Below are 27596 nucleotides of genomic sequence, written 5' to 3'. Positions count from 1 at the left end.
CAGAGTTGTAGACGTGGATAAAGTGGAGGAGAATGCACAAGGTATTTGGTGTCATCTTGTAGATAAGTTGACGGGTATTACTATGGATTTTGTGGCTGTTTATGGTCTTAATTCTAATGAATTAAGAAGGTATTTGTGGAGTTTCATCTCTCATGTTATTTCACATAATGGTTCGGTGGTGCTAGGTGGGGATTTCAACGCCATTCTATCTGTTGAAGATAGACTTCATGGGCAATCGGTAACAGAGGTTGAGATAAAAGATTTCACTGAATGTATGGAACAGAATGCCTTGCATTCTATTCGCACTGTTGGTAACCACTTTACTTGGTGCAATAACCAAGAAGGTGAACATAGAATCCATACTAGAATTGACCATTTTCTCGAGAATGAGGTGTGGTTTGCTGAGCATCCTGGTATTGTTGTTGAGGTGCTTGAGAAAGGAGTGTCTGATCACTGTCCTCTTCTTTTGGACTTCCATTTAGCAAATACAAGGAAGACTCCCTTCAGATTTCTTAACGTTCTTTCTGACCATGAGGAGTTTTTTCCTATTATTCATCAGGGGTGGATTCAAAGGAAGCACCATAATCCCTTGTTGAATATATGGTATAAACTGAAAGCTCTAAAGCCGGCTTTTAAAAATTTGAATTCCACTCAATTCTTGAAGATTTCGGAAAAGGTTGAAGGACTCAGAGCTGAGCTTCTCAATGTTCAGCATAGGATGTCGGTAGATGGAAATAATATTGATTTACTTGCTGTTGAGAAACAGGTGTTGCTTGACCTGGAAAAATGGAGCAATATTGAAGAGAAAATATGGCAGCAGAAATCTAGAGCTTTATGGATTAATTTGGGTGATGCGAACACCAAGTTTTTCCATGCTTACACTAAAATGAGACATAGTCAAAATGCTATCAAGGTACTCTTTTCTGAAGATGGTACCCGATGTCAGACTCAAGATAGTATCAAAGCTGAAGTTGTAAGCTTCTATCAAGCTCTTATGGGTAGTAATGCTGCAAGTCTTCCTATGATTGATAAAGAAGTAGTCCAAAGAGGTCCTGTTTTATCTTCCTCTCAGCAGCAACTTCTGTGTCAACCTTTCACTGGTGAGGAAATTAAACATGCTTTATTCTCTATGGATTCCAGTAAGGCTCCAGGTATTGATGGTTTCAATGTCCACTTCTATAAGTCTTCTTGGCATATTATTGGTGAGGACATTATTCATGCTGTGAATTATTTTTATGATTCTAGCATAATTCCTAGCCAAATCAATTGTGCTTATGTTTGCTTGATTCCTAAATGTGACAATGCTTGCTCTGTCAAGAATTTTAGACCAATAGCTTGTTGTAGTGTGTTATACAAGATTATTTCTAAAGTCTTGAGTAACAGAATGCAAGGTGTATTGGATTTTATCATTGGAGGGAGTCAATCTGCATTTGTGAAAGGGAGAGTTATTTTTGATAATGTGATTCTTAGCCATGAGCTTATTAAGGGGTATGGAAGGAAGCATCTTTCTCCTAGGTGTATGATTAAAATTGATCTCCAAAAGGCCTACGATTCTGTAGAATGGCCTTTTGTGAAATATTTGATGTTGGAACTACGCTTCCCTAATATGTTTGTAAACTGGATTATGGCTTGTTTATGTTCAGTTTCTTATACTTTCAATGTAAATGGGGAACTCACTATGCCTATTGATGCCATGTAGGGTCTGCGACAGGGGGATCCCATTTCCCCTTATCTTTTTGTATTGTGTATGGAGTACTTGAACAGATGCATGTTGGGTTTACAATACAATAGGGCATTTCATTTCCATCCTAAGTGCAAAAAGCTAAACATTACTCATGTTTGCTTTGCTGACGACCTACTGTTATTTGCACGAGGGGATCTCTTGTCTGTGCAGCAACTTTATGAAGCGTTTCAGAATTTTTCTATGGTGTCTGGTTTGGTTGCTAACCCTTCTAAAAGCTCAATTTATTTTGGTGGAGTTAGTAATGACATCCAAAATCAGATTTTGGGCAAATTTGGGTGGAATAAAGGAGAATTGCCTTTTAAATATCTAGGTGTGCCTCTTTCTTCTAGAAAGCTCACCATTATTCAGTGCCAACCCCTGACCAAGAAGATCCTACACAAGATTGATTGTTGGTCTTCTAAATTATTATCTTATGCTGGTAGAATCCAGTTAATTAAATCAGTCTTGCTTGGGGTTCAGATTTATTGGTGCCAAGTTTTTGTGATTCCTCAGAAGGTGTTGAAGCTTATTCAAGCGGCTTGCAGAGCTTTTTTGTGGACTGGTAGATCAGGAGCTACTAAAAGGGCATTAGTAGCTTGGGAAACACTTTGTCTCCCCAAAGTTGCAGGAGGCTGGAATATAGTCAACATAAAACTCTGGAATATTGCAGCTATTGCTAAGCTCTTCTGGAATATTGCGCAAAAGAAAGATAGAGCTTGGGTCCTCTGGATACATGGTTATTATATCAAATCTCGAAATCCTACAACCATGGATGCTCCTAGCCAGGCATCATGGGTTGTTAGGAAAATTTTTGGAGTTGTCCAGCATTGTTCTCGAGTTCATGGTGGAGTTGAGCTTCTTCAACAACCAAATTTCTCAATCAAGAAGATGTATACGCTGTTAAGAGGTACATATGATAGAGTACCTTGGAAGAAAATGATCTGTAATAATCCTTCCCCTCCAAAATGTGTGTTTATCATGTGGCTTGCTCTTCATAAAAGGTTGTTGACATGTGATTATTTGCAAAAAATTGGTTTTTACTGTGATCAGAGATGTATTTTGTGTTCTGGTGATGACGAGACTTTGGAGCACTTGTTCTTCATATGTCCTTTCTCCAGGCAGATTTGGAGTGCAATGTTGAAATGGATGGGATTTCATAAATATGTCAGGAATTGGAGCGAGGAGCTTTCATTGTGTATCCGACAATTTAATGGGAACTCCACTCTTCATAAGGAGTACAGAATGAGTTTCTCTGTTACTGTATACTTGTTGTGGCAGGAACGTAATGTTCGGAGATTTCAAAACAAGCATCAACAACCGATGGAGATTCTTAGAAAGATTATGTATTGGGTGTGTTTGAAACAAGAGAAATTACGTTAGTTTTCTCTTTGTTTGTTTTTGTTTGTGTGTTTTGTTGGTTGTAAGCTTGGTTCTTCCTTGTATTTTCTACTTTGGTAATAAAATTTACTTATTTACCAAAAAAAAATACTAATAATAAAAATAATAATAAATAAATAAATAAATAAATAATAGTAAAAATAAATAATGACAATATAAATATAAAAATATAAAAAAGTATTGCTATTATAATTATTATATTAATAACAATAACAATATTAGTAGTAATACTGAAAACAAAAATAATAATTAAAACATGAAATAAGATTGAACTGAAACGAATTGAACTGAAATGAAATTAACTATACTGGACTGAAATTAACTGAACTGACAAGGACTCAAATGTAGCATAGCTTCGGCCGGAATAAACGAGCAATCAAGCACCCTCCTCACTCAATGAATATGCCAAAAACCATAAGGGTCCAACACCTCAGTACATGCTTGATCCAAAAAAATATTTTAAAAGCTTAAAATCTTGATTACACAAACTGTAACATCAGGGGAAAATCCTTGCTTTTGAGAACTGATTTGTATAAAGCTCACTGTCTAAAGAAGCCAGTACTGAAATTGAAAATGTGAACTCAGGAACAAGACACTAGATATGAAATCAACTTTAACAAATAGAAGAAACTAGAAATGCAAACTGCAAATCATCTTCACATTACGATAATTAGCCTTCTCATGGATACAATTTCATTCATTGTGTACGAGTCCGGCTGCTTTCCGCATTTTTAACTGGATAGAAGTATGGGTGCGCCTACATAAATTACCAAATTACAAAGACATTAATTCAATGTTCATTAACCATGTAAAATTCAAACAACACTTATTACTCATTTGCATCATATCAGGTGTAATATAACTTAAGTTTTACCATAGCTTCTTTGGCAGTGGGCCTTTCTTGATGATCATATCTCAGCAACCTATCGACAAAATCAACTGCCTATATGACAAGAACAATTACAGTTAACAATTTGTTTAGCATGAATTTTATTTCCAAATGTCAAATGAAAAAATATAGCACCTCGGGAACTGCCAAATGTTGATTGTCCGTGTTGATAAATTTTGTCCATGGTTTCCGGCTATGCCTGCAAAAATTGAAAGGTAGCTTTACTTACAGATCTGGCACTTGTTATGTGCTATAAACTATATGCAGGGGGAAAAAGAGAGAAAGGATGGCAAGATCAAAATACTGACCTTCCCACAAGAGTAGCAAGATGTGGATCTAAGTCTATGCGATACTTGTTCAGATACGTATTCAGTTCATCTGTCCCTAGTACCTGAAGCACTAAAGTGTATTATTAAAAAAAAAAAGGTACCCTAGACTGATGTTCTATCCTCAATCCCCCATGAAAAATGCCAGCAAAATAAAAAAATGGCTAACTCTTTATTTTATTGGTGCCACCATTCAGCTAAACAATGGGGGCTCAAACGAGTAACCGCAATGAGATTACAAGCAAAAAGAAGATTTGTGCTTAAAAAACAAAAGGTAAAACGAACATGCATGCTGTAATCACACATAAGAGAATCTTTTTACTACTCGAAAACATTTCTTAAGCAAAAGGAGACGAGAAAGATAAGCTGGTTGAAAGGAAAAACGACAAATTTGCAGACATTTTATTCCACACCCAGTGCCAAGTAAACATACCTTGGCTATCTTAACCAATTGGTCATAATTATCATGTCCATAAAAGAATGGCTCCTTTCGAAATATCTGCAAGATAAAAGGCCTTCGAGTCAGCAACAGCTGAAGCAGCTCTTTCACCGCCCTCTACTTTTCTACCTTTTCAGGAAGAGAGGAAGGGGGGTGGGGGTTAAGCCCTTAGGCAAACAGTGTGAGATGAGTTATAAGATATCAGATGCAGGAAGGTCGGTGTACACATAATCAGAACCATATCGACCAACACATCAGATGAGTACTGAAGATTAATTGGGATAACAGAATGCCAATGTACAGTCACACCTGTACATGAACACTTATAAGAAGCTAGTGCTGTCATGAAAAAACACGGGAGAGGATTTGACAGATGTCAGCAAGCAGTAGCCAGTAGGTAAGTCTGACTAACATAGATACTAGTCAGGTGTCTGGTCGAATAACAACAATACATAAACTCCATGCCAGCATCCAATTACCAAGCGATGTGCAGCCTCTAATTCTTTTCGAGGTAAAAAAAAAAGAAAAAACTTCCAATGTAAAGAGAAGCCAGGTGGAGTTGGAAACAGATCTTTGAAGCCAAAAAATTTTACATCTATAAAAAATGTTCATGCCAATGAGCTTCAAAAGTTCGCGACTCAAAAGGAAACCATACTTTAAAGCACGTTTGACTTGTTGAGAAACCGACATCAGATAGTAGGTGTGGGATTCATGAATATGATATGGCTTTACCCTACTTGGTCACTCTTACTTGCCATGGTTGGCTAAAAAGGAAGACTACTACTCTCAGCATTAAACTCTAATCAAGGCCACATTACCTATTTTGGAACTTGGAAACTCAAGAGATATATGACCTCTTATTTTAGAGATTCAAATTTTCAAAATTACCTTTTCTTTCATCAATTAATTTAAATAAACCTAAACTATAATACCATCTTTATTCATAAAAAAATTTTAATGACAGACCGGAGAGCTCTGTTTAAAATATGTCTCTCTTCCTTCAAAGAAAATATTGTCTCTGCCTCCCTGATCTTCCATTCTGCGTGCTCGCCAGCACATAATTAATTGCGAACAAGTAAAAAAATTATATAAAGTTGATATATGAAAAATATATGTTGAGACAAATCTAATAAGATCCCACGTGACTACATTCTTACTTGTACATAAATCACAAACGATGGTCAAAGTGAAGTATGTGAATTTGTCAAAGTATACAGTATTCAAATTGAAAAGAAACAGAGGGACTAACTTCTCTTAGCCAAGAAAAAAGTGAAGCAGAGAGATCAGTAAGGTATTCCTATTCAATAGTTCATGGCTCCATAAATAATACGATTACTCATATGACCGCTGAACACACCATTTCATGCAAAGATGCCATATCCAAGAAACATCTAAATTTGATGTGCAGTTCTTTCAATTGAGAGAAACTAAAATGTTCACAAAATACTGACCATTCCAGCAAACATACACCCCAGGCTCCATAAGTCCAAAGAGTAATCATAGTCTTGCAAATCAACAAGAAGTTCTGGACCTTTGAAATATCTGAAAGAATCAGTTCACACTTCAGTAGACAGAAAAGAATACTGGAGAATAGGAGGAGACCCCACTCGAGGGAGGATAAGGGCAAAACACTACAATAAAATTATGAGAGTGTGCATGGTACGAACCACCAGTCAGGTGCTGGTAGTTATCAAGCTTAGAATTTCACAAATGATCGAGTTACTTTGAGTACAGTAGAAATCAAATAAAATAGATACTTTGGAGCAGACATTCTGGGAAAATTACCAATAACACCAAATGCTAGGTCTATCGCGCACTTCATTCAACATGCAACCCTGACAATGATTAATTTGTATCTTACATCTACCTTCTTTTGCCCAACCTTACATCTTACGTGGAACAGGCCTGGAATTTTCAACTGTTTACAAACAAGGCCACATACGTCTAGAACTCCCCAAACGCATCTAGGCAGGATTAGGAAAAGATTATTGTTGTTGTGAAGATCAATTCAGTAAAGCAAAAAAAGCACCTATTCTAACGGTTTTGACAAGTATATGTGTTCTTTCATCAACCTATACATGAAAAAAAAAGATAATGCGGTTCTAGTTTGATAGGACTTATTTTCCTTTCCTATTCCTGGAGATTTTTTTATGTAGTGCCAATCCAACACAAATCTTTTCTTATATATTTCACTTTTTAAACTTGAATGCCAAAATCGACATTGTATGCAGATATTTCTGATGAGAGTAATAACTAAGAGAGCGTTTATATAAAAAGTACGCAAAAATTCTATTAAGTAAGGTGATAAAAAGGTTGTGATAGGTAGCATCATTAAACCTCCCTCAACACCGGATTATGCTCAATAACTAAGTTTTGTTTTAAGCATATAGACTATAGAGCTACAAACGGACGATGCTACTGCCACACATCCCCTTGAACATCATCCTCGCATTTAACACAAACGCAATCCATAAAATTCCTTCTGAAATATGGAAAATGTCAAGCTCCAAAGCCGCAAATTTGAGAACAGAAAATAGATACGGATCCTCATCATGAACTAAAAATAGTCTACATTATGGAGGTTCCGGTTATTGCATTACTTTTATCGAGACTACTTCCTCTTATTTCTTTTGTTGCACCATTTGCTTTTTCAACTTCTCCGACACATCTTTATCCATTAATATCTGTAATTGCGCTTAAGAAAAAATTACAAAATATTGGTATCGTGAATCCTCGCATTGAAACTAACTACCAAGATCCTACTTGAATTTGTTTTTTTCTTATATATGGTGATAAATAGGGCCCAAATGTCAAATGGTGCAACCAAACAAAAAAACAGAAGAGGTATTGTCCAGTCCTAGAATAGCAAACACTTTCCTTTTATGTTTTTCCTGAACTAGTACTTTCATTCTTAGCATGGTCTCGCTATTACTATATTATTTGTTACACTCCTTTGCCCTGCCGTACACTCCACCTTTATCAACAAAAAATTACCCAACTTTCTCTCTCCTCCAATACAAAGTACCCCCACTAACTCCTATCACATCTATTTTTTAATAAAATTTGATAATCACACTACAACTTATCACCTTAAACTACGTGTCCCAACAAGTGTTCATATCTTTCTACAAATGGAGTATTTGTTCACCACCAACGAGATAGCTATACAATTAAAAGATAATGTTGCTATAATAAAAAGACAGCCAATATCTAATTCCTTTAAGGCTTAAACAAAGCAATTCCCAACATAGATGAAAGTTCCTAGCAAACTAGCCAATAGGAAATGGTACAAAAGATCAAATTAAACAATAGTTCCTACTTACCTACACTAACGAATTCTGAAGAATAACTTATGTTTAGCCAAGTAAATACGCCGGGCTATCATTTGTAATATGATATGTTCACATTTTCAGCCTGATTTCCACTAATATTAATAATTGACACTAATTAACTCATCTTAGGTGTGACAAAAGGGCACACAACGACACAAATTTTTTTTACTCATCGATGTGCCAAGTGTCACAACTTTGACCACTTATTCCAAATTTTATAGATACACTTAAATAAATAACTACCAGAAGTCCTACTCACCTATGCCTTTTCCCCTTTGTTATTTAATATGAATAAACTCGTGATCCAATTAGCTTCGATGAAACAACAATCTCATCACTAAAAAGCTGGTTTATATCCTTTTGCATTAAAAATGAAGGAATATAAACCATAATTTTTAATTATAAATAAATGAAGGGAAAATCTCAATGGTCACACTACGTTTTGGCTATCTCTCTTTGGTAGCCAAACTTAATTTAATTTGTCAATGGGAACAAAAATTTGCTACGTATTTGATGGAACTACTACTCGCATAGGAGATTACGCTAAATAAATCAAAGGCCATGACTCAGCCAAGGACCAAGCATACTATGTATATGAGCAAAAATAGAAACCAAAAAATAACAAACTAACCGTAGTCCCTTTTCGTTCTTTTTTTCCTAATGAAAAACCTAGAATACTTATACCAGACTTTAGGGCCTATTCTCTTCACCTTTGCTTATTTTCAGAAAATTAAAGTCTAGAAAAATTCTGAAAAGTTAAGAAAAATTGAGAGTACAGAAAAGTTCAGAATAATGAGAAAAATTCATGAAGTTAAGAAAAATAAGGTGAAGAAAACAGGCCCCAAGAACTCACATATCAGCACGCGTTTTGCAGTCTGATATCATCATATATCAACTGAAAGGCACCAATATTACAGTAATTACAAAACTCCAAGCTCTGTGCAATTAATTTTTCTTTTTATATAGGAGGCAAGGGCGATAACACAATAATTAATTTCAAGTATAAGCCTACAGGCTACATCCTTAAAGCAATAAGAGAGATATAATTAGAATCCAACCCACTCTCCAATTTCCAAGGTAATTCAAAACCGTACAAGACCTTTCCCCCTTGATACTCAAAACATTCTCCGGGACGAACTTTTATGTCACTCGCCTAATCTATTTTTTTTCCCCTCAACACAGAAAAACAAGGAATAAACATTCTTCCAACCCCAAGAGACTCCAATCTCTCCCTTCTAGTTCCAATAAACTCAATAATGATGTCTGGCATAAAGATGACCAGACTACGAAGACAAGTCTGAAAAATCAAGATCCAGAAGAATAGATAATAACACTGCATACTCTCATGGAAACATTGATGAGAATAATCCCAACTTTTGCTACTCTTCTCAAAAGAGTCGCTACTTGCAAATAACTCAGTACAATCCGAAGATTCACCCTTATTTTCTTGTTTCGGTCCGTGTAAACTACAACCTAGAGAGCACGTTAATTTTTTCCTTTACTAATTAACCTTTCCTCTCTACTCTCTCATCTCTCATCTCTGCACACCAAACCTTCCATTGAAACCACCCACCCTCCATCGAAACCACACCACACCCACCAAAATCAACCACCCTCACCCGACCGAAACTGAACACCTTAACCGCACCAAAAACAACCACCCTAACCACCACGAACCACAAGAACAGCGACAGCAGCAGCAGAGAGAAAAGGAGTGGTGACGAAGAGGAGAGAGAAAGGGGGTGGTGGAGGGGCAGGTGAGAGCAGAGGGGTTGTGGTAGGAAAGGACAGAGAAAGGGTTGTGCAGAAAAGAGAATATGGAATGTGGAAGGAGGAGAGAGAATATGGGGTGACAGCCATGGAAGGGGGGGAGACATTCTAAAAGGGGGAGATAACTTTCTCAATTAAAATCAAAAACTAAAAAAACTTGACCAATGGGAATGAGACAAGCGTCGCAACTAATTTGTTATACCGGTCATCAACATGTCGAGGACCATCTTGAGAACATGACCCTTAAAGTTTGGATCATACTCAGTTAATTACAAGTTGGGACTGTATTGAGAAGAGTGACAATAATGGATTCCCATCAATTTTCCTAATCTGATTCCATGCCTCCCTTCTATTTCGAATTTAAGTTTTCTATATTCATGGATTCAGAGGCATAGAGCTATACTCATGGTTTAAATTAGCTGATAAGGTACTTCAATAATCCTTTTTCTAAAGAAGTGAAAATTGGCGTTTCCAGGCTTCATTTCACGTCAGATTAATAACAAAAGAAAACTATTCCTCCAACAAATTCATATTATGGTTTGCTTGGTTTTCTCTTATATATTGACCCTTCCGCTTTGTGATTCTTCCAGCTTTTTCATTTTGTATAAAAGACGGTGGCAGCAAAAGTCAAAAAAATAAAGTTGTCTTGATTAAGTTCTACATGCAATTAATCCCTTTTCCCCCTCAACCCCCACACCTCCTCCAAAATAGAAAAGAATTATGAGTACTAACTTAAAAATGCATCAGCGAGGAGCGAGAACAGAGTATATGTAGTATATAAAAAAACCAAAAACAAACCTTGATGCAACACGAACATTGTATTCCTTCCCTGGATGATAAAACTCTGCAAGACCCCAATCTATAAGTCTTAGCTTTCGCTGCTCATGGTCAATCATGACATTATGAGGCTTCACATCACGGTGCATGATGCCTTGCGAGTGGCAATAATCTAAAGCCTGACCATAAACCAGAAACTGAGATGAAACAAAGAATAAAAATAACAGATTACTTTCTATTACACCCATAGTAAGACTTGGACATGAGAAGAAACATATCCATGCAAACCCAAATTGCCAAGTCAGCTAGCAATTCTTGTTTCAAACTTTTGCTTATGTGAGCAAACCACATGCCGACATGCAGCAGCATATTATGTCCCAATCCCATATGAACAAGAGAATACCAAAAGGCCCACAGAGAAATGATTAGTCAGGGCAACAATAACATCAACAAGACTTACAAATTCTAAACACAAATAATTATGAAAATCTGGGCTTCTCCAACTTAGCAATGAGTATCATTTCTTTGTGGACAAGTAGATATATTCACTACAAAAGAAGAGGAAGTGAAGTGAACATGTTCATTTTGCACGACATTGGAATTCAATGAGAACAAATTTGGACAAAACGCTCTAGTGTAGCAATATAAATACAACTTCCAAGACATTGGATGTAGCAGTTTCGGGAAATGGAACATACAACTTCATAAGTCCAAAAGAGAAATTCAAAGCCATCAACTAAAAAGGGTCCAAGCCGCTAGAGTTGTGATGGTCAATGTTGGAAAACAAAGTTATAGTATTCGGTCACTAGTACCTTTTTGCCACAAAAAATATTATAAGGTAGTTGATGCCTTATTTTATTTTAGGTATTTTCTCGTAAAAAAATGCATATTATGAGGTAGTTTCTCACAAATTTTACGTTATTATATACTACTACATTCAAAACATCCAACTAGATTGCTATCTAAGCAACCAGCCAAAACTTCTACTTAATTAAAATTGACAACCTACTCCAAGCGAAGTGGCATTTCCATTGACGAACAAGGGGCTAAACAACACCTGAAGTGGCTACCACAAAGAGAGTTGTCGCCTTGTTAATGCTAAGTGAGGGTAAAGCTTTATGAACTTTCACCACATTGCCTCAAGATGTCGCCAACAGGCTCTCATAAGATTGGGTGGCAAAAATAAGAGAGAGGAGCAACAAAAAGAGGTTGTGGCAATGAAATATGATGAAATTATGGTTTCTATTTAGAAAGAGAGTCTTGGTCTTTGCCTAATTAATTATCTCGACTTCTGGTACTTTCCCTCTCTTTAATTTCCTCGTTTTGGGTATCTTTCTCTCCATAATTCACTCTTTTGTGGACCCTCTAATAAAACTTCATCCTAAGCCCTCATATAAGCTACACATTATATTTCATAGTCGTGGGTAAACTTTGTTTGACTTCACATGAATTCTTAGAGCTTGTCCCTCTAATTGGGTCCTCGCTTTGTGCATCCTGACATTATATGAAAAAGCCATCAGACACTAAAATTTTTATCCCGACCAATGAGTAACTAAAAACTTACAGTTTGACAAACAGCAGCAGAAGCCTTAGTAGGCCTAAAAGAAGGGCCTTCATCTATGCCTCAGGACTACTCTTGTGATGATATAGACACATCTGCCAACTCGAGGGTTAAGAGTTTTATCCTCTATGTGAAGCAGGAAAAAAACCAAAGGTTTATTGGCTTTCTAAATGAACAAGACGTGACTTACGAGAGGAATAAAATAAATACAGTTGTAAGACACTCTCACCAACAAAAAGCACAACAATAGAAGACATAAAGAAATGGTTTCAGTCAAACTACTAGTTTAAGTTTCCATCTGAACTTCCATAAGGCTGCAGAAACACCAGTAAGGGGACATTTGGTTTTTAAAAAGGGAAAGAAAAGGGTTTGAGAAAGGGTAGCAATGAGAATGGAAAAGTTCACCTCTTAGATTTTAAAAGTTGTTTGTTTAAATACATCAAAGGAAAACCCTATAATTCCACCATTGCAACTTTCCCTCTTTAACTACCAGCAACACCACCCATGCTCTTTTGAATTTCATTTCCCGTGGCGCCACCCATTCCACTCCTCTACCACTGGTGGGATGAGTGGTGTTTCGGGTCATAAGGTAATCTTTATATTCACACAGAATCATAGTAACAAAGTAGCCTCCCATTATCGAAAGTTTCATCCCAGAACTCCACTAAGATGCTGCATTTCCTTAACTATCAACATATTCCTCAATGTCCCAAAGTCCTTTTCCAAGTGAAGCTTCACTGAAAAAAGTTACTCCCAAGTGCCATCAAGCCCTTTTTTTACTTATCAAAGTTGTGTTTATGGAACCATCATAATTCATAAGAAACCAAGAAAAAAATAGAAAATAATAATTGCTAAGCAAAGACTGCTGATGGAACATTCAAAACATCTGACCTTTTTTACACCTGAAAGCTTCTCAAATCAATACTCATAAAGAATAACATTAATAACTATCACACTCAACAGACCACAGTTTGGGAACACATTAATAACTATCCTCATATGTGTTGGAAAACCCAAAGGGAAATTGGCATGGCACATTAGTTATTCCACAAACCTAAATACCAAACAATCAAAGGCGCCAAGTAAGTGACCCGTTGTTATGCTCCATTTATCTGAACAGTAAACTAAAAAGAAACAGCTCAAGAACCTCTTACCTTAACCATAATAATAAATAATCCGTTCTTTACCTTCAACATGCAGCTCAACAACTTGATCACCAAAAGGCAACATCAGAATCTTAAGACAGCTTTTTTTACTCCAGTTATCAAGCACTCAATTAACACTACAAGGAATCTGACCAGCTACTCAGTTTCAAATCTTTTTCTCCAACTCACGCTTGAAGCTTGGAAGCAAATCTAGAGAGCTATTTGAACTTCAAAATACAGCTCAACGTGATCACCAAAAGGCAACATCAGAATTCTAAGATCAGCTTTTCGTACTCCAATTAAGCTTCAAACAAGCACTCAATTTAACTATATGAAGCAATCCCACCAACTGCTCGATTTCGAATCTTTTTCTCTAATTCGCTCTGAAGCCTAAGACAAATCTAGAGAGCTATTTGAACTCTAATATGGCAGCTCGTCGAATACCCCAAGTCAATTTATCAACAGTTTTCACTACTTGACAGCATTAGCTTAGCTCAAATAATAACAATATGGGTAAGTGATTCAATTACTGGACACCAGCCTCAACACAGAATGATTGGACATCAATTGAATCAGCAGATCCCCTCAACAGCATAATCTTCCATGAAAAAAAAAAAACCTCCTCCAATCAGATCTGCTAGCAAATATAAGACAGTCTACAAATAGAAATCCCAAAGGCATCCTCATAAATATAAACCAAAAGGAACTTCCAAAGAATATCGATCTTCTATAGAAGTTCTCCAAAAGATCATAATTTGGGTGCTTTCTCTTCACCTTACATTTAGTGAACTAATATGAAATTATTGAAATTAATTTGAGCTTCGTGGAACTCGCTAGAATTTAGCTGAAGCTCATTTTATAAGGTATGAGAACTTATTAGAATTCATTTGAATGAATTGGACATATTGAAATTAATCTGAACTTATCATAGCTCAAACTTGATTCTTTAAGGTGAAGAGAGCGCACCTTTAATGTGTGTAAAGGGCATAACCTTAAAGCCATCCCAAATTGCCTTTAATGCAATAGTATCATCTTAACAATTATAAATGATCTAAGTGGGAAGACATACTTAAAAAGATATGGTGCATATCACCAACCGTTTTGCAAGAGCTTAATAGACTAAGGATCTAAGTGGTTCTCAGAGCTTTAAGATAGGCAACAAAAAACATAAACGTCCCGTTTGGTAGTCGTTAATAAATTGCGGTGATGGGAATGAAATAAAAGTGTAATTTTATTAGGGAAGCACCCTTCAAATCTCCATGTGGAGGCATTTTTTCTCCATGGAGAAGCAATCTCACCCCTAAACTTGTGTTTTTGTCTCCAAGGGGAAGCAATTTTCATTACCACTCATTACCATTCAAGGTGATATTGGATGGGAATGAAAATTCAAGAAGGAAAGTGGACACTTTTTGATAAATTAGCATTACCATGGGAATGTGGACAATGATATTCTTCACAAATTTACACACAAACTCATTACCACCATTTATAACCATCTACCAAACCGGCCGAAAATGGTGGATCTAGGATAAAAGTTAACAAAATATGACATATTATGTCAAATAGAAGACTACTGGTGTGTTTCAACTTTCAAAACAAAATACCTACTCTTCATCAACTATTAGGTCATCCATAATCCAAAAGTGATCAACTCCAGCGACTCTCTCATTGAGCTCCCTAATCCTAGAGACAGAGACCAAGATGATTACACTGAATGAAAGGGGAGACTAACACCAATCAGCCACACTTAAGGATATTAAACCCATTCATGATGCAGCAAGTCTTATTTCTCACTAACCGGATGATATAGGGAAAGCTAGAACCCACTTATGCAGAATTCTCAAATATGTATTGCTCCACAACAAAATGTACACCACTAATAAAGGGATTATTCCGCTCATCCACCTACCTATACTTGTGACTTTGCATGCACCTTAATCTACCTCTTTTTCTACAACTTAACCAATTCTTCAACAAAAGGGAGGAGAAAAAGGGTTGTGACAACACTCTATCAGATCAATTACAGTTTGATATAATTGCAGTAAGAGTCCCCAGTTGCAAGGAGAAATGTAGATCAGGTGTATCATCATGTTCAAGTCATATTTGTTGCATAAGGAATATGAATTACTTTTGAATTAGGTCAATTAGTTACTAGTATATAATTAGTTTTAGAGATATGAGGCCAGAGAGGCAGGCCATAGCTTTTAGGAAGATTTTCAGGTCCAACTCTGATCAGGTTCCTGGTTTTCCAGCTAGATCTCTTGTCCAGTCACATATCCAGTGTCTAAAATGATCATTTAAGAGCATAATATAGATATTAACATATAACACGCATCATTTGGTGGAGATCAACATCAAATGACTTCAAGCAGATACCTAAAGGAGTCAAGTTGCCAACACACATGTGACCCGACAATCTTTTGCCAATCTTTCATCAGTATTCCACTACATCGATGTTCTGATGTTCATTAAAACAATAGGAACCATTATATTATGTATTTATTGGTAAAGAAACAAAATTTGGTTACAAAATAAGACGAAAAAGCAAAAACCAAAGCAAACGTCATAGATTTGTACAGAATACAAAAAAAAATCAAAGAGTATCAAAGGAGATCCTCTATCTCATACATAATTTGTGTCATACTATATCCCATAATCTATTATTGTGCCACATCATCTACGTTTAACAATCAATTTTGAGTTGGTGATTTATCAAGATTATGTAGAGGCCGGACACAAGATGAGACACAAAATTTGGGACATATGACCCAAAGATTCCCAACCCAACAAATAAACTTAAACAACAACACATCTTGTATAATAACTTGAATGAAGCATTAGTACACTTACCTTTAAAAGTTCATAGATGTAGTAACGAATGTCATAGTCTGACAGTGTAGGATACAGCACTTTAAAATCAGTATTATTCACATATTCGAATACAAGACTAGGGGTCTTTGACTGCTGATCTCTTACAATATCAAGCAATTTCACAATATTTGGTCCACCGCAAAGGTTTTGCAGTATTTTAATCTCCCTCTTGATCTGTAGTAAAACAAAGAAAAAATATCAATACAGAAGCTGATTGCATTAGTGCAAAGCAAACATCACAAAGGACAAAGCCCTGAAAGCCAAAAGATAATTAATTGTGTTCCCATTTCAAAAGATAAGATTATGAAGTGATTAAAATAATTATGGACGCCATAAATTTGCTTCATCGTACAAAAAGGACTGAGGCATGAATCTCAAAAGTCAAAATCGGAAGCCGGGAGGGTAAGCTTCGATCAATAATTGAGTGAAACCCTTGTCAGTTACTAAATGCCAAAAACTTCCCATCATGAAAAGTGAAAAATTAATTTGCATAGCGTCACATGAGATTCAACCTTCACAAATTCCACCATAACATTGTATATCAGGAAACTTAAATCGAATTCTATGACCAGCTATGCCTATTATGAAGATCTGATAGCAACGTCAGTCATCTATGGGAGCCTTCACATAGAGAAATGCTGAAGTAACTAGACTAGGTACATGCCCTGCTAATGTCTGCAGCATTTTGTTCTTACGAGCATCAATTAACTGTAAGTACCTGCTTCTAGTTGTCTTTCAACACATCAACTGGCTGACTCCAATTCTCCCCTTTAAAAAATACATGATTGAACTGTTGACATCCAAAGAGATTCATTTGCCAAGTTAGCATTTTGAAAAGTCTTTCTTGGCATATGGAGCTGCCAGTCGTACACCTAAACCTCATTCATAAATTCTAGGTAACATGGAATGAAACTAAAAGCAATCAAGAACATAAGATATCTGCTTTGCATCATCTAATTGCACTTCCTTATATCTTACAAACTGCTTTACAGGACAGTGCATGTCCTCAGACAATTCCAAAGAAAAAGATCAACTCATATGCTAACCACCTTGACCTGATATAGATTGCAAAGAATGATACAAAAGAGCATCCTAGTTTTCTCCTTCCCCTCTAGTTTATATGACACAAGTTTATGCTCTTGCAAATTCCCCGTGGGTATGTGAAAGAGTAAATAGGCCCACATTTGAAGATTGGTAGCAAGATGGCAAGCATAGAAGGTTGGTGAGTTACTCTTCCAATCAACATATGTTTAGAGCATACTTCCCATAAATTGAAAAAGAAAAGGATATTCAGGACAGATTCCTAAAGTCAGGTGCTTACAGAAATCCATACATCTATCTCCCATTAAAAATAAATTGTTCAAGATTCATAATGTCGGCATGAAAGATGAAGACAATCTCCACCAAAGGATTGATAAAGAGCAAATGCCCATTGCTGGGGTTTGAAATTACTTCATTGAGATATATCAATAAGAATTAAAGAACAGCCTTAAGTGGAATAAATCCAGTCCAATGCTTAGAAACACGCAAGCTTACAGGGTTCTGACTAACATATCGCATAGAGCAGAAATTCATTCAGTCTCACTTAAAAAGATTTCTTAGTACCACTTCTATTAGGAAATGTTTGCAAGCATGTTGGGTGCATCACTTCTAAAAGCCTTATCAGCATTCCTCAACTCACATTCGAAAATAATAAATTATAAAAACAGACTGTGTTTTCTATTCAAGACCTACATCCTAATCCCCAAATCCAAAAAGAATCAGAATTCATTGCCTTACTACAGAAAATCATCCATCAATAATATATTGGCAAGACGAAACACGAATCGAAAGCTAACCTTCTTCTTCTTGACAGGTTTGAGGATCTTTATAATACATTTCTCATTATTAGTACAATGAACACCCTCAAAAACCTCGCTATACTTGCCTCTCCCAACCTTCCTCACCACCTCATAATCATCTTGTTCCCTGTCAAACAAAACAAAACAAAACAAACAGAAATCAGATCGAATTACACACAAAATTGAAACAAACAAAAAGAAAATCAACACAAACCCCCATTGAACAGTAAGAGCCTCATAATCCCAATAATCTTTCGGCCGAATCACATTAATATCGGAATAAACCCTAGCTTTCGAAGCAGCGCCAGGGCGGCGAATCGATTTAGCGATTCTCTGCGCCAGCGTTTCCGATATTGTCGATGACCTAATTAATCGACGTAACTCCGACGATCTCGTCGGAGGTGAGAGACTACTGAACTGCCGGATATAAAGAGGAGAATTTACAGGCACACTTGCAGAGAATGAAAGATGATTGTTATGGTGAGAAAAATGGAGGTTGAAAGAGGAGAGAGAAAATGGAGGAACGAAAATGGAGAAGATGAGTTGGTGGTTTCGAGGAGAGAGACTGAATTGCAGAAGCCTTACGGCCATCAATCAAAATATAAACTATAAGGGCAGCGCACCATCTATTGGGGAGTTCCGCAATTTAGACACTGTTTTTTTTCTTTCTTTTATAATATCTTTTGAAGTTAATTCTATCTTCTTTTGGCTTTGTGTTTTCCCTTTTATTCTTACTTACAGGTTACAAATTCTTGTTTTTGTTGATAGGAGTAGATATTTTGTTCGTAGGATTTATGATTAGGACACAAGTTTGTCCTTGTTGCAAATATTTTGGCCAAATTTGGCACATGCTAATTAAACACAAGTTCTTATATAAGTCGTCTGATGTTAAGCTTAACGTTAGGCGGTTATTAGTTATATTTTTTAAGCAATTATGCTTTTTGCACGATTAATTATTATGTTTAGAATAAGAGTTATGATTGTGTAGTTATTAGTTGTGATTTTCGGGTTAATAGTTATGATTTTTTGTTCGATTAGTTATTATTGTCATCAGGTCTGACGTTAAGCTTAAGTCAAACTGTCTTACCAAAGACCTGCTCTCTTTTAATGTCATCCCGTCTTACCAAAGACCGGCTCCTAATTAATTAAGATTTTGGCCACGCCGGAAAATCGAAGTCAATGTCGGATTCCGGCAAGTGGTGGCTTCCAACAAAAAAAAGAACAAAAAAGGTGGCTAATTAACCAAATTTTTTTGAAATGTGGTTTCTCACAAAAAAGTGATTATAAAAGGTAGTTTCTGACAAATTTTCTATAATCAATTGATAACAAATTATAGTGTGACTTGTACTATACATTGAAAGTAAAGTGACATTGAGATAACTTTTTCACAGAGGAATAATAAATATGTAACAAGTATTAAGCACTTTGTCGTCTTACACATATACTCATATATCAATTAATGTTGCGACATAAGACATAATTATAGCCGTTAAAAACATGAAAAGGCAAAAAAAATTGGAAAAATACTCAATTATAAGCTTAGTCAGTCACCGTTCATACAAAATTGGAAAAATACTCAATTATAAGCTTAGTCAGTCACCGTTCATACAAAATTGGAAAAATACTCAATTATAAGCTTAGTCAGTCACCGTTCATGTGGGTTTATACTTGAAAATACTGAACATAAATTTGGGCCTGCTGTGGGATACTCAATGATATGACTAATAATCGGGTTGGATCGAGTTGGCTTGTGACGCCCTCAACCTTGAATCCATCTGGGTTACCTAAACGAGTCATATATTCCAAACGGAACTCGACCTATTTATTCCTATTTAACATGCATTTTGAAAGCTTGTTTTTAGGTATAAGAAATGTGTGAATCCGAAGCCGACCCAAATTAAATAAGTGAATTTTGAAGATTGAAATTGTGATTAGCCACCACTAACATCTTGATTAAAACAATGTTCATCGTCTTCTTCGTCTTATCTAGTATTAAACATTATCTAGATTTGTATGTAAGAAAAAGGTAGACCGAAAATCCAAATAAAAAATGTTCATCCTTTTTGTTTTTCGACATTTTAGCATCATTGCAATTGCAATTGACCCCCCCCCCCTCTTCCTAACAAAAATATACATATATTAACATGTTAGATGGATCGATATCAGGTTAAACCAACCTGAATTTGATAGAGTTAGTTAAAGGATTAAGTTGCTATTTTGGGCTAAAATTTTCAACCTGAACCTAGCACATATAATGTTAGGTCAAAATTGAGTCAACCCATTTACTTAAATAGGTTGAAAAATGTGACACTGACTCGCTAATAATGGGTTTGATTGAAGTTGAGTCATGAGGTAGAGTCAATTTTGTCAGCTTTGCTCAATACTTATTCCGATCCACAAAGAATGTGACATTAGAGCATCAACCATTGGAGGAAAAAGCAAGTGTTAGCTTTGGCAAACTATATCGCTCTATAAAGCTAGTAGTTGTGCTTTACGTTAGTGGGTCCTAAAGCAACTTTACACAAACCTGTGGCTGGAAATATATATAAGAACCACAAGTACTTGTAATTTTCTATTGAAAGAGGTTGTAGCTTGGTAATGTTATGGTTCAGAAATTTGATGTGGCAAAAAAAGCTACAAAGGTTGTAGTTTTCCACTGTAGTTGCGAGTTTTCACGGCCTCCATACACAACTTTGATATAAATTAACAAGATCTCACGTGGATACATCATTTATACCGTAGTGAAAATCCGTGCCGAAAGTTTTTGAAGTTTGACTCTAAAAATTAAAGTGTTGCACTCTTTTTAGAGGAGAGAGAGGAACGATATAATTTTCCTCTATAAAAGGAACTTACATGGTCTATTACAAGACTACCATGCAATTTTTAAAAACTTGGAGCTAGTAGCTTAACTATTGGAGGAGAAAGCAAGTGGTAGCTTTGACAAACCATACTGATCTACAAAGCTAACTGCTTTACCTTGCCTTAGTGGGTCCTAAAGCAACTTAACACAAACTAATGGTTGAAAATAAAACTAAGAACCACAAATGAGACCTACCAAAACCATAAATGGTCGTAGCTTTCTATTATGAGAGGTTATAAGTTATAACTTGGTAATGTTATACCTTGAAAATATGACGTGACAAATAAAACTACAAATGTTATAACTTTCCAATGTGGATGCTCTTAAGGCCTTATTTTTTAAAACTAAACTGTACTGAACTGAACTGAACTAAATGAAAACTATAAAAGAAAACTAATAAACTAAACTGAAATTAAGTGAACTAAGTCGAACTAAACTGAAAATAAGTCCAAAAGAAGATGACGCAAATCACTTAGAGGACACACCAAGCAGGCAAACACAACTACACATCTGACACGACGAGAAGTGAAAACATAAAAAGAACACAAAAGCGGGAAAACTTTGTCTCTTTTTGTTTGACTACAGAAAACAGTGCTCTGTGAATGGAAGAGGTTAAGGCCAGCGCCGCTTGGGTTGCTTCTCACTCCTCTCATGTGTTCGTCGATTCTTCAGGTTCTTAGTCTCTCTGCTCTCTCTCCCTTTTGATTTTTTCAAAAACTCCTATATATTTGCATGTTTATGTTTGTACTTACAAATTAGTTTCGATGATGTTATAATTAGAGTATGTTCTTTAATTTTCTTTTTTGGATGAACTGTGAAGGATTAGAGAAGGTAGTGGAGAAGATAAAGGACACAATACCCAAAATAAAATGGGATTTTAAGGGAATTCATTACTTTGATGGTGGACCTCTCTCTATACAGTATCTTCTTGTCTTGGATGCCTTGAATTTTTGCTTTTGGCCTGGTATGTTAATTACTCTATTACAATTTATATCATACTATAACTATTTTATCGTTGTATTTACTTATAGAGTTATAGATTAGCAACTCAGAGAGAAATGCTATTAGCTATTCAGCATATAATGCTTATTTGATTCAGATAGAGGAACATGGGAAGTGGGAATTCCTAGAAAAGAATAATGTCGAAGTTTTTAGTAGGCGAAAATATAGAGAAGTTTAATTTTCCGTAAAATGGAGGAAGTTGCATACTTAGGTCTCCGAGGTAAGTAGAACTTCTCATGATAAACCGCACAACTATTTCTATAGGAAATGGAATATGAAGGAAAAGATGATTTTCCTAGGACATATCACTTCCTATATACAATCAGACGACCAATTATGTTAGTCAGTGTGAAGAAGACAATATAAGGACTGTAAAAGGCTAATGGGTTGTCCCTCATAGTTGTTATGAACACGTGAAATTCAGACGAAAAGTTTTGAGAAGGTTGTTTGAGGTTAATTTCATGCAAATGCTCTACATTTCACATCTTCAAGTAAGTGTATATCCGCACATATGACAACATTTAGGGCTGTTTCTTGTCAAGTTTGACAAGAGGGCCTCATCCTTCCAAGGACAAGTTGCCTTCCTGTCCCACCAGATTCATTCTCCATTTGGCTGATTTTGAAGTGTTCATGATTTTTTTTCTTAAAATTAGAGCGGATCATGACTAGTCCAACCAAGGTCGCCATCGTTTAGTAGGCTTTGGCAGACTTATATTACTCCTACAACTCCGGTCCCTTATGAGTTGTAACATTCGCTTCTTTTTCATGGTCTAAGTTTGTCGACTTTGACCATAATCTTTCACTAATATATAAGAAAAAAAATACTAATACGTGTGATTTTGTCAGATTTTTTCAATGTGTATTTTCATAATTTGTAGTTGAAAATGTTTATGTAAAAAATCAGTGTTGCAACTAAATTGGGTCGGACCGACAGAGGAAGTAAATTTCTCGCCTTCTTGGTTTTAGTTTTGACATAATTAGCTCTATTTCTCAGTGTTACTTTTGATCTGTCCAACTACATTGTATGGTTTCCATTTTCCAAATGACATTAGGTGGGAGAGTAGTGCTTAGCCCCGGATACATAGCATTGTGATTATAACTTAGAAGTGTGATACTTAGCCACATCATTTAAGGCCCTATTTGTTACCTCTCGCTTTGCATGGTCACCTTAACTACTCCATTAAACTACAACATCAAATTTCTTGGGATCCACAATGCCGGACCTTCACTAACTGTGGACCCTACATAGTTCCATGAATGCAACACTATGAAGAACTGCTTGCTTACTTTTCAGATAGTATCACCCATCTTGGTATCCCTAATGTGAAGAAGAATACGTGTATGCCCAGCCTCCGCTTAATAGGTCATTATTGTATATACTATAATGGGAAGGACAAACAAAACACAATCTCAGACTTATTACCTTTAAAAGTATCCTTAGAAGTTCTCAATACTCCATCAGAAATTCTTTCTAGAAACATGACTTGTTTAACAAAATAATTTTCAGTTATTCAGTATATATATAATATTTATCTTCATGTCAGTTTTGATGTTCATAGAATTGGTTCCGCCACTAATCTTTCTTGCCATATTCACTATTTTGAGCTTTTCATAGATGAGGAGTTAAACTATGACCATCTTGCTTTGGGGTTAAAGAGAGCTTTGGAGCATGATAAATCTGCATTTGATGCAGATCGTCTCCAAAAGTATACAGGTGCGTGTACATTTGAATTACTCATTCTTTTGCCTTGACCATGTCTTGGAAGCTATGATGTACTTGCATTTGATCAGAGACAGCCTCTTGCTTATGAGTGATATAGTTTTTTTTTGAATTTGGCACAACATGTTTGTATTCTCTTATTTGAACTTATTTGTAATTATATGAATTTATTGTTATAGGAAGTTTATGGAAGTTATATTTTCTATATAAGCTGAACAAATACTGCTGGAATCTTTCCAGAGGGATAACAGCATGGGTCTTCAATACGCTAGTCTTATATTTTAGTGCGTGTTGTAAGGGTAGCGTGTTTATTATGGACTAGTGGAATTCCCTGCTCAACAATTGTTAGTCAAAGAATAGGAAGAAGTAAAATGGAGAAGAAAAATTGTAACTTTGAATTATTTTATGTGCTTTATATACTCTTGTGCATTATTACTGGGACTAAAGTATTACATATATAATTTTTAACTCAAATTAGAACACTGCCAAAGAAAGCTCTTTGAAATATTTAGATCCATGAACATGTCAAGAGATTTGGTAAATGTTCGGATGTATATATTTATCTGGCATGTATTTTCAAAACTAGTGGCAGAAGAGATATAAGGTTGCCTTGTAATGCTATATATGTATTCTTTTCAGCTGGAATGGTCCAATGGTGTCACTCCATATGTTTCAACAAGACAGCCTAAATACGAGTTCTTTGGTGATAGCTATATTAATTAATTTGCCTCCTTTTCAGTCGCTTGAGGGCCATGTTATAGATCTTGCATGAAGCAGTTTTCCATTTACTATAGCATATTTCTGGATGAATCCTGTCTGCTGTTGTAGTAGAATTGAGCTTTCAGGCAGAGATGAACCTTGGATCTCTGACTTGAGTTTGTATACAAAATAGCATAAACAATGGTTTCATAACTCCAAGTCAATAGGCAATTCCATCTTTAACTTCTTTTAACCACACATGAATGATAACCGCAACCATAATCAATCAACCTTTACTTTCAATTCTATTAGTATACATTTTCATTTTTCTTTTTTGGAGAAACGAGAAATTAGAAGAGTGGGGTGTTCTCCTTCAACCCATATCCTTCTGTTCTTAGCTGGGAGGAAACATATGTAGTTGTGTAATTATTCAAAAAGTAGAGTGGCAATCCCTTCACAAGTTTCATAATTTCATTTGTTTTCTTCTAGAAAAGAACCATAGTTTACTCTATAATTTTGAGTGGCTTTTGCTGCTGCAAATGAATTTGCAGATCTGCTCGTGCTCTAAGGTAACATGAACTTATATAGGTGACTGGTTGTTTCAGGTACTGAGCTACGAAAGATGTTGAAGTGGCCTCGACCACTTCCTTTAGAAGATGAGCGAGTTCGCCTACTCCATGAGGTGCCATTGTCGTCTGTTCTGTATTATTCGCTCTGACCTTAGCCTATATAAACTGTGAGTATGCACCATACATAGGTTGGCCGCGAACTGGAGAAGAACTTTGAGGGAAAAGCATCCAATCTTGTGGCATCATGTGGAAAATCAGCTGTTAAACTAGTAGCTCTTGTAACTCATCACTTTCCTGGTCTCTTTCTTTCCCTCCCTCTTCAACCTCCATTTGCCATCTTTTTAAAAGCTTTGGTGTCTTAAGCTCAATTATTTTGTATTGCATATTGCTGCAGGCTTTAGGGATCACACAATATATAGAGGCCATCAAGTATTTTTGTATAAAAGAGCACAAATATTTGTAGCAGATCTGTGGGGTGCATTCAAGGGCCAGGGTTTTGGGGAGTTCAGCGACATAGGTTCTATCACAGTTTCTGCTGACTACATCCTCCCCGCTGTTCTGAGGCATCTTGGTGTGCTTAAATACAGTCCATCCCTTGCTAGCACTATTGAATCAACCAGTGAAATAGGCTCTGGCACTGAAGAGGAAATAGAATTGCGGGCTTGCTCCATCCATGCTGTAGAAAAAATGAGGGATTTGATCCGGTTAAAATCTGGAAAGCAGGTGAATCTTACTGTCTTATTGTTTTAGATCTTTTGCCACCACCTTGATATCAGGTGCTATTCTGTAATTGTTCAAGGCCATACATACTCAATTTTTAAAGTGTGAACGGTTGTGTGGGGTTGGGAGGAGATGGGTTTGCTATATTAATGATCCTGATTCTAGTAATGAAGAAATAGGGACTCACTATCTTGGGGTATGCTTTAGAGATGAGGGGGTATACTCAATCTGTTGTTGACCTGATATAAGTATATACCTGTTCGTGAAGCACAATTCATGACCTATAACTTGATATTGGCTGGGCATTGATAACTTGGAAATAACTGGTTAGATTTAACCTGTTAATCAAATGATATGATTTGATTGACTCAAAAGAACCACAATAAAGATAATAGCTAGGTAGAGCGATTTTCGTATTATAGCGGTTATAACTTGTAATCAGAAAAAAGGCGTCATCCACTCGTTTGGTACTTGGGTTGACCCAATATCAGATAATTTGGGTCGCCATTCCACATTTTCCAGCCTAAAGTAGAAGACTTGGCCTAGATAGATAAACTGAACTATAAGTAACCTGACGTCAATCCAACCCGATTGATGTGTCTGTCGTGCAAGGAAATTCTTTTTTAATTTAAGTGATTTTGAGGATGAGAAATTTTGGATCATTTGAAAAGAAAATATTGCAAAGCATAAGGTGCTGGAAGTCTTATTGTGAGTGAACAGAACTTTTCAGTTACTGTTCTGTATCCATCGGCTGTTTTGATCTTTCTAGTCTGTTAGCTTATTCACATCCTTGCTCAGAGTAAGGAGCTTTAGTGAGCATGAAGACCATTCCACTACTGATATCACCATGGAAGGATGTGATGTGATGAGTGATGACTATGTTAATCAAACTCTTCATCTCATCTCAATCTTTATATGGATATCAATCATGAAGAGAAGGTTGAAAAGGCAAAGAGGGGGAAGAGTGAGCTTGCATTTTCCTTCCAAACCTTTTCAATACTGGAAGGATTTGGTTTATTAAGAGGGGAAGGAAACTGTTACCTTTTCTTCGCTTTTCTTCCATCATGTTGTATCCAAACAAGAAGAGAAAATAAATCCCTTCATTTCCCTTCTTTCCTTCCCCTATTGAAACGAACTACAAGTATTTTTAGTAGATCTTTGCGCTCCAACATAGGTTATGGACAATCAACTCTTCATTTTGGACCAAATTCATTAAAAAGTTTTTTCCAAAACTAAAACACAAACATTTATTCTACGAGTAGCTGATTCTGAGTAACAGGGTTACATTAACCACAAGGGTAGGAGTTACATTCTTTAGATGCGAAAAAGTTGCTGCTTTGCATCCTTTGAACAGGAGTGTGGATCAGTAATATAGACGAGATTGATAAAAGATTCTATATATGGATGACATTGTTTATGTTCCTTTTAGTTATCTGTCTTCCTCCATTCCTAAGGTTTGGGGTAGTCAACTTGAGTGTCAAGAACCAAGATTTTCCCTATTGCAACTTAGCTTTTATATTCTTAAATGTGAACTTTACTTTTCCTGCTTACTATGAATTCCTTATGACATGTGACTTTTTGATTATGATATCAGGTGTTGAGTGTGGAGCTTGATCTTTGGTTATGGTCATATGGCATTCAGTTGCCTTCTCTTGTGCACCACAGGACACTCTCCATATACTACTGACACTCTGCTGTTCAATTAACTCCCTTCTTTAACACATTTTGTACATGTTGGAGGATACGTGGACACTGGCATGGCGTGCTCTGATTCTAGTATTAGAATGTTCGTGAATTTAGCTTGATCTTTGGTTATGGTTCATTTGTTTATGGAACTGGCATCAATGTGCTATTTTCATCCTTATTTTTTGCTGCACAAACAAAAAGTATTCATATTTTTCACTTAATATTATATTTTTTTGGTTTAAAGTTTTGAACTGATAATTTGGGGAGA

At 36.0% G+C, this 27596-nt stretch overlaps 2 protein-coding genes across 3 annotated transcripts; one reads left to right on the top strand and one right to left on the bottom strand.

Annotated features, from left to right (window-relative positions):
* Nucleotides 1-3486: 3486 nt before the first annotated feature.
* LOC104894938 (casein kinase II subunit alpha) lies at nucleotides 3487-18753 on the bottom strand. The gene is made up of 10 exons (XM_010681317.4): nucleotides 18287-18753; nucleotides 18070-18199; nucleotides 16211-16405; nucleotides 10676-10833; nucleotides 6227-6317; nucleotides 4770-4835; nucleotides 4319-4401; nucleotides 4146-4209; nucleotides 3996-4064; nucleotides 3487-3878 (listed from the first exon to the last, which is right to left on the bottom strand). Exons 1-10 carry the CDS (start codon nucleotides 18661-18663, stop codon nucleotides 3819-3821), a joined length of 1293 nt encoding a protein of 430 aa, XP_010679619.1. The 5' UTR covers nucleotides 18664-18753; the 3' UTR covers nucleotides 3487-3818.
* A 2692-nt stretch (nucleotides 18754-21445) lies between these two features.
* On the top strand, nucleotides 21446-27571 carry LOC104894937 (uncharacterized). 2 transcript variants are annotated; one of them, XM_010681314.3, is made up of 7 exons: nucleotides 21446-21604; nucleotides 21753-21896; nucleotides 23550-23648; nucleotides 24959-25035; nucleotides 25111-25219; nucleotides 25317-25645; nucleotides 27237-27571. In XM_010681314.3, exons 1-7 carry the CDS (start codon nucleotides 21535-21537, stop codon nucleotides 27327-27329), a joined length of 921 nt encoding a protein of 306 aa, XP_010679616.1. In that variant the 5' UTR covers nucleotides 21446-21534; the 3' UTR covers nucleotides 27330-27571. The 2 variants fall into 2 exon arrangements, with proteins under 2 accessions (XP_010679616.1, XP_010679618.1); XM_010681316.4 differs by lacking the exon at nucleotides 21753-21896 and having other exon boundaries at nucleotides 21449-21604.
* Nucleotides 27572-27596: the final 25 nt, after the last annotated feature.

Source organism: Beta vulgaris, chromosome 6 (assembly GCF_026745355.1).
Source record: "Beta vulgaris subsp. vulgaris cultivar EL10 chromosome 6, EL10.2, whole genome shotgun sequence".
Lineage (NCBI taxonomy): Eukaryota > Viridiplantae > Streptophyta > Magnoliopsida > Caryophyllales > Amaranthaceae > Beta > Beta vulgaris.
Note: the sequence above shows the minus strand (reverse complement) of the source record. Positions and strands in the feature narration are given on the sequence as shown.